Source organism: Rhinopithecus roxellana, chromosome 18 (assembly GCF_007565055.1).
Source record: "Rhinopithecus roxellana isolate Shanxi Qingling chromosome 18, ASM756505v1, whole genome shotgun sequence".
Lineage (NCBI taxonomy): Eukaryota > Metazoa > Chordata > Mammalia > Primates > Cercopithecidae > Rhinopithecus > Rhinopithecus roxellana.
This window is the reverse complement of record NC_044566.1, coordinates 64,345,166-64,353,319: the sequence shown is the minus strand read 5'-3', so window position 1 is coordinate 64,353,319 and position 8,154 is coordinate 64,345,166. Positions and strand designations below refer to the sequence as shown.

Here is an 8,154-nt window from a genome sequence, read left to right as displayed (position 1 = left end):
TTGTTTGAGACAGGATCTTGCTGTCGCCTAGGCTGGAGTGCAGTGGCACAGCACAGCTCACTGCAGCATGGACCTGCTAGGTTCAAATAATCTTCCCACCTCAGCCTCCTAAGTAGCTGAGACTCCAGGCGCATGTCATCACACCTGCCTGGCTAACATTTTTATTTTTTGTAGAAACAAGGTCTCCCTATATTGCCCAGGCTGGTTTTGAACTCCTGGGCTGAAGTGATCCTCTTGTCTCAGCCTCCCAAAGTGTTGGGATTATAGGTGTAAGCCTCTGCAGCCTGCTTAAAAAGTCCTATTTTCACAGTCTATGTGCAGAGCATTTTGGAAGTCAGGTAGAAACCATTTCCCATTTTCTGTTACCTGGGTGATAGTTGATTGGTTTTTGTTATTTGAAATCCATTTTAAAAGTGTATGGTCCTCTATGAAAATGCTTCTAATTATTGGTGTGGGAAATGCTTTGAAATCCTTGGATGGAAAGCTTGTACCATGAAAGAATAGAACCGTTGGTGGGGTCTCTGGGAGAGGCTCATGAGGGCCGGGCAAGCTGGTGGGGGCAGCAGGCAGTCACTCTCATGGGGCAGGCTGACCTAGCGGGCTTATTTCCCATGGAAGTGGGCACTGAAGAATAAAAAGCAGTTTCAGGCCAGGTGCGGTGGCCCACGTCTGTAATCCTTGCACTTTGGGAGGCTGAGGCAGGGGGATCCCTTGAGTGCAGGAGTTCGAGACAAGACTGGGCAATATAGTGAGACCTTGTTTCTACAAAAAATGAAAAAATTAGTGGAGCGTGGTGGCACACTCCTGTGGTCCCAGCTACTTGGGACGCTAGGGTGGGAGGGTCACTTGAGCTTGGGAGGCAGAGGTTGCAGTGAGCCGAGGTCGTGCTATGAGTGACATTTTGAAGGTCTATTTCTGCGATTCATCCAGGAGCTAAATGGGTCACATCCACCCAACTCAACGTTCCCCAAGGTATGTTTCCAGTCCACATGCCACATTGTCCGTAGACTGATATGCCTCAAAAACCCGGTAGAGGTGGGCATAGGGTTGGGTAGAAATCATCTGCCTCCCTTCCTTCCCCACCAATCTTTCTGGTGACAGAAGTTTTTCCGTAACTGAGGCAGAATGGGGGCAGACACCCTGGCAACTTACCCATTTGTGTTATGAAATATAAAACATTAATGTACTTCTATAAAAATAGTGATAGATGAAATTAAAATTTGCTGTTCTATTAAAACTGTATTAGATTTTAAATTATTATAGAGATTATATTTTAATGTTTTAAATGTATTTGATACATTACAAAATTATTTTAGTTACAAGCATATCATTAAAGCTATTCTTTATTATTACAAAATGCTTTTACAATGCTATTCTTGACAACAGGAAAATACTTACCCTCACTGAAGTATGTGGAGTACCATTTTTTGGAAACCATGTCAAGCATAATGGCAATATTCAGGTTCAATCTTCCTATAAATCTGCTCAATATTTATCTAAACCTTAGCTTCTATTCTTTTCACGTTACTAGTTATATTTTCACTTAAAAAATTGGAGGCTGAAGGGGTAAGCAAACAAACTTTTCAAGTAGACAAAGCTCATCTTTAATCAACAGAATTTAGAGTCCAGTCTTTCCAAATCTGTTTTTTAACAACAGAAACTCCTCCCTCCCCTGCCCCATTTTGTCCTCCCCATTAAATGGTACTGTGTCAATAAAATTCCCAAGAGACCCCTTTAAATCAGCGTTCCTTCTGATGCTGGCTGCCATTCACCACAGTCATGGAAAAGGGAGATGTGTTGGACAGGTCTGTCATTACAGGTAGTAGTTGGTGGTACATCCAGTCTGTGTTTCTTACACAAAATTACATCTAAATATTTGACATGAGGCCATTTGCTATCATAAGCCATCACTAAGAACTTCTAGTCTGTCTCACTCGATTGAGGCTGCAATGTTGTTAGGTGCTATGACCACAATGAATGCAACAGACAGCCTCTCAGCTGCACTGCGAAGTATTCATAACCAAAAGGCCATATTTCAAATTAAATCATAGTAGCTAATGACATACCATTTACATATCACAATCTGAGTCTCTGAAACAGGGGAACATATAATGGTATCCAGAACATCTTTACATCAAAATAATCTATCATACTAAAAAGTTTTCACTTAACAAAAAGTGTAACAGAGTTTAAGGCACTGGTAACTTTGTCCACTGTTAGAGATTAAAACTTCCAAAGCAAATAAAAGAACCAATGTTCACCTTTAATGTGGGGGAAATTGGCAAAAGGAACCCCATGAGGACACCCAAACCTTCTCTGTGTCCTCTGTGGAGCCCGGCCTTTCTCTCTCGTCCTCAGAGAAAGAAAAACAAACGCCGATATCCTCTGTTTAAAATATGAAAGTACCTTACACCAATAACCCCTAGCGGCCCGGGGTCTCCGTGGAACTAACTTCAGTGAAAATTAAGACAGGCATAGAATTAGGCCTTTGTTTTGAGGCTTTAGGAGAGCAGAGCTCCATTGTGCCATGTGTGCTCATTGTGTCTCACGTGAGGCCTACGGGGGTTTCAAATGGTTGCGTTTAAGATCAGAATCTTTGTGCTGGGAAATGCTGGCGACTGGGCATTGACAGCTGAGCACAGGTTGCCTCATCCCTCTCATGCTGTCTATTTTTTAATCTAACAACTGGGAAATGCATTACACTGGCTTTTTTGACTTCCCAGAACAAAATCTAATTAGCAAATAACACAATTCAGTGACATTCAGCAGGATGCAAATTCCAGACACCGCAATCATGAACACCGTGAAGACAGTCTTCTCCGTGGGCCGCGACACAAAGCAGTCGACAGTGTTGGGACAAGGCCAGGCATTGCACTTCACCAGCCGCTGCATGGAGAAGCCATCATACATGACGTAGAAGACGTACATGAAGGCAGCTTCGAAGACGACCCGGAAGAAGATGCTGCTGGTGTAGGTCCACCACAGAGAGCCTTCGATGCGGACCTTCTGGGTTTTGATCTCCTCGATGTCCTTAAATTCACTCTTTATCTCCCCCTTGATGAACTTCCTCTTCTTCTCATGTCTCCGGTAGGCCACGTGCATGGCCACCAGGAGCGCCGGCGTGGACACAAAGATCAGCTGCAGGGCCCACAGCCGGATGTGGGAGATGGGGAAGTAGTGATCGTAGCACACATTCTTGCAGCCAGGCTGCAGGGTGTTGCAGACAAAGTCGGCCTGCTCATCTCCCCACACCTCCTTTGCAGCCACAACGAGGATCATAATGCGAAAAATGAAGAGGACGGTGAGCCAGATCTTCCCGATGCTGGTGGAGTGTTTGTTCACGCCCCCCAGGATGGTCTGCAGCGTGCCCCAATCCATCTTCTACTCTGGGCGGTTTGCTCTGGAAAAGACAAATGCACACAACACAGGAATCACTAGTTAGGCCAGAACAGGGAGACTTCTCTGGGTCTGGATAAGCAAGCATGCTTAAATCTCTTCCTGGGCAAACACCAACTCTTATGTAACCTCACCAAAACAGGTGAAGACAGAACCAACTTAGTTTGTCATAGGATTAAACGTATAGTTCCCAAACCCTCTCGAACATGTTTTTAGGCATTCTCTGATAAACGGTAGCTTGTTCACCTGAGTAATTCACCCAGTTTTTAAACACATCATAAAAATTTACTGTGTCAGGGAGTGTCACAAAGTACTCGTTAGCTGAAAGGCACTCATGGGTTCTGACCGGACCCCTGCATCCTCTGCAGAGCTTCCTTGGGTCCTCCTGATTCTGCACAAGTTACTTAGCATTCAGCAGCTGCATTGATTTGCAGTCTCAAGTTTTGGCTGTACCAGTGGGGCTGATACTAGCTTGGGTCAACCTTGCTCAAAGGCTGAGAGGCCAAGTACAGGAGAACTGTGAGGATAAGATGTAACTTATAGCTCTTCTATCTAGTCTCTCTGCTGAGCCACTTTCCTTAACGTCTTGAATTAATTTTCACAGACTTGGTATGTAGCAGTGAAACTGTTGTTACCAGTGGTTAAGTTTACATTTGAGGCACCCCGAGTTAAAATTTTACAAAGCACCTTGCTTCCTTCTACATGAGAGGAAGAAGTTATGAATGCCCTCTTCATGGAGGAAAGCCACTGTGAGTATAGACTTTTATGTAGGTTTTGTGGATGGCTTGGTGGCCTCATTGTCAGGCTGGCACTGACCGCTCAGTAAGCATATCTGTTTTGACAAGTGCTGCAACAGTGCATTATAATTGTGGGCTGTGGTTTTAATTTCAAAGTGTTTCTTAAAAGATACATTATTTAAAAAGGACAGAAAATTCAACTCCCCCAGTTACTGGCCGACTAAGCGACGTCACTGCACTGCAGTTCAGTGCTGAAGCTTGGGGGAGTCCCACACTCCTTACTGCAAGTGGATGTGGAGAGGCCCGTGGATAACCTGCCGTGAGCCCGTGGCCTTCTTTTCATCCCAGGATGTGAACTATCTTCACTGATTCATAGTTACACCCTGCCTGCCACAACTAACCTGCTCCTAAACAAGATTCCACCCTCTCCACAATCCGGATGAATCATCTCTTTTCCACCCTTCAGAGCTGGCAGTGAACCCTCCTCCTCCTTTTACTTAAAAGCATCCTCCTCTCCTCATTTTAGACAAGTTGCATCCTGTTTTCTGATGGACTCTGGAAGCAGGGTCGTAGTGAATGTCCGTCATGACCCAGAGTCACTGCCATGGTGCACCAAGGTCAGGCCGAAACCATGTAGTGTCACCTTGGTCAGAGGCGACAGGAGAGAGGTGGCCAAGAAAGTTACATCGGATTGACACAGGCCGGTGAAACAGCCCCACTGAGCTTGGGAAAGACAAACATCACTGGAAAAAACAATATTTTAGCCCAGACTCAGTACTGACCCATTGAAATCCAGACTGGGAAGCCCTTAGATGAGCTGGTTGACCTGCTAAAGCACCTATGGCTCAGGCCAGTACCGTCCCGACAGCAGAACCACTGAGGGCAGCAACATTCCGGTTTTAACAAATCATCTTACGGAATTAGACATTCTTCATTGGCCCTCACTGAGTGGAAAACAGGATACTCCCCGAAGTAAACTCTCTCCTGGTTTACACCTGGCCAAGAATATGGGGCTGCAGGAGGAGGGGTTTATCTTTTGCCCTCTTCTACCTGCCAAACCCAGGTCATATACCCTTCGACAGACCTGTCCAGTTACCATCTGCTGAGAAAAATACAGTTCCAAGAAACCCTATATTGTTATTTTATAAAGTTTGAGCTGAAGCTACCTGTTTTAAAGATCCTTTTTCAGGAAGGGGAGTAAATTTTAATTTACTAATTAATTTACTAATGGGCTAGGGGGTCACGGGTTAAGAGGGGCTCAGAAGCAGGATGTTGTTTTCAATATTCAAGTCAGAGGAGGAGCTGCCCTCCTGGCCTCCCGACCCTGGGCGGTTACATGCAGCTTCCTACCCGGCCTACGCCACGGCGCACCGCCTGGAGAGCTGCCAGAGGCCAGAGGAGTTGATTCAGTTCCTTAGGGAAGACACTGGGTGTATCACCAAGTTCCAGAAAAGGCAAAAGGGACTCTTCACCCCTTAATTTCTCCACCCTTAGGTGATGGGTGGTTGACCTTGCCTGGCTGCCCCCAGAGGGTTCCTCCACCCTTCTCACCAGTGTCTGAAATTGTGACAGGCTTTGCACAGCAGTTTCGAAAGGGACCTAAGGTCACATGGGGACACCCTTCTCAAGGCAGTCCCAGGTGCATGGACACAGAACCCAGCTGTCAGCAGCTGTTAGGTGAGCGCTGTTCAGGCTGCCTTTCTCCTCCAGTGGGGCAGGATCGAGGCACTGATGCAACCGTCCTGAAGACGCGGGTCTCAGGCGCACCCCACCTCTTTGCGAACAAAGGTCCTAAAAATTTTCTTTCTAGCCGGGGCGCACAGCCCGGAAACAAACCCTCGTGAGGTGTTTAGGAAAAAGGGAAGCCACCGAAATCTTGGCCCCGGGTTCGGCCGGGGTCGGCGGGCTCCGCGTTAGTTCCAGGCAAACTCCGCCCAGACCTCTCCCCGGGCGCTTTTTCTGCAGAAGCCGTCCCAGGAGGTAAAGGTCAGTTCCTGCAGCGAAGGCTTCCTGCTTCTCCCGCGAAACGCAGCTTGACTTCGAAGCTAAGCGTTCGGTCAATTTAAAACGTTTGGTGTCAGTGGGTCAAGTAGCCACGCGGCTGCGCTCGCGTACCCCAAAGCGACATCGGCGACACCACAAACCTCGCGCTGGTGCTCGCCCCCGCCTCCTTCCCCTCCCGCGCGCACCCGGCCCCACTCGCAGCCCGGTCGGTGCCATCGCGTCCACTTCCCCGGCCGCCCGATTCCAGCTCCGGAGCTCGGCCGCAGCAACGCCCGCTCCGGAAGGCGGTCCTCGTCCCCCGGACCAAGGACGCGCGCTGGTCCAGGCCCCCGGTTCCCCGAGACCCACGCGGCCGGGCACCCCCTCTGGGGCTCGCGGTCCCTCCCCGTGCCGGGTTCCTGGCCGGGCAGTCCGGGGCCGACGGGCTCACCTGCGTCGGGAGGCAGCGCTCGGCGGGCCGGGGCGGGGGTCTCGGCGTTGGGGTCTCTGCGCTGGGGCTCCCGCGCTCCTGGGCGGGTCCTGGGCCGGGCGCCGCCGAGGGGCTCCGAGTCAGGGAGAAGAGCGCGCGGGCGCTGCGGGGCCGCAACACCTGTAGCCCGCCGCGGCGCCTTTTAACCGCACCCCACACCCCGCCTCTTTCCCGGGAGACCGGGGGAAGTTACGGAGGGGGCGGCGCCGCGGGCGGGGCGCGCCCGGCCTCCGGGTCCCCAGAGCTTCCCGTGTCCACGAACTCACGACCGCCCCCCGAAAGCCCCGAACCCCCCGAGTCCCCTTCGAGGCCCCGAGTCTCCGAGTTCCTTTGAGCCGCCATGAGTTCCCCAAGAGCCCCCAGCGCCCCGAGTCTCCCCCGGTTACCCCGAGCGCCGCCTCCTCCAGCCCCTTGGTGGCCCGGGTGGAGCGGGGGCGGCTGCGCGTCGGGACCCCCAGGCAGCGGCGCCCCAGGCCTGGTTCCGGCGCTGTGCGGTGGGCGGGGTTCGGGGCTGGCTGCGGTCGTTCCTCTCTACTCCGCCTGGTGCGCGAGGACATTCAAAGCGCTTCTTTAATGTTTTATTGTCGGAGAAACAGGCGTTCGTCCAAGGACTGACCTGTTCGAGGCGCGGGGGCTGCGCGGGCCCGCGAGGCTCTCGCAGGGGGTCTGGGCTGGGTCGCGGGGCGGTGCCCTCTGGAATGGGGTGACCGGGGAGGGGGCGCCGGTGCTGGCGAAGTCCCCGCTGCTTTCTCCCCTCAAAACCTCACCAACCCGAACGAACGCCTTCTCGAATTTCCGCTTTGATTCGATTACTTTCAACGATGTGTCAGGGACTAAGGTTGGGGGCGACAAGCCTCGCCTTTGCGGTGGCCGGCAGGGGGGTCCCGCCATCTGCGGACGTCGCCCCCCCGGCCCCCGGCCCAGCCAGCTTCCTCCTCTTTTCACAACTAGGGAACTGCAAGGAGGTGTCTCGGTTTGGGGTGAGGAGGCCCGGAGTTTTCAGAGAGGAAAGAGGGCAGGTGAAATCTCCCAAGCCCCTTCCTGCCCGATGCGCGCAGCACGAAAGGCGGACACTGATGGGATTCTGCGGAGGACCGCCGGGCGGCTGGCTCTGCACTGCGCACCTGCTGGGGCTTTCTGGATACCGCGAAGCTTTGTTTCACATTATGAGGTCTCAGTGTTTGCATTTGGTTGGGGAGTTTGATGTCTTGAGATACAAATGACCGAAGACAGGTTTGCACAACGCGAGCGGGTGAGGAGCTAAGATGTGCGGAGCAGGCAGGGTGAGGACCCCCAGCGACGTCTCCCCCACCCCCGCCCCACCTCGGGCACCCACTTCGCGATTTTTGCAGAGGGGAGCCAGGTCAGAGGTGCAGCCTGGTCCCCTCGCGCTCACGTTTTTACCCGGGTCAATTCGAAGTTAAGTGGAAATGGTGATTAATCCTGACACGTCAGATCTGGCCTCAGAGTGGATTTCCTGTGATTGCCACCATTATTAGCATTGACTTTTCCTTGAAAAACTGGCGCCCCGTGGCCATGGGCCGACCT

At 51.6% G+C, this 8,154-nt stretch overlaps 1 protein-coding gene across 1 annotated transcript; it reads right to left on the bottom strand.

Moving 5' to 3' along the window:
* Positions 1-1,254: 1,254 nt before the first annotated feature.
* Positions 1,255-6,881, bottom strand: GJB2 (gap junction protein beta 2). The gene is made up of 2 exons (XM_010353025.2): positions 6,568-6,881; positions 1,255-3,400 (listed from the first exon to the last, which is right to left on the bottom strand). The coding sequence occupies exon 2, from the start codon at positions 3,376-3,378 to the stop codon at positions 2,698-2,700; it is 681 nt and encodes a 226-aa protein (XP_010351327.1). The 5' UTR covers positions 3,379-3,400; positions 6,568-6,881; the 3' UTR covers positions 1,255-2,697.
* Positions 6,882-8,154: the final 1,273 nt, after the last annotated feature.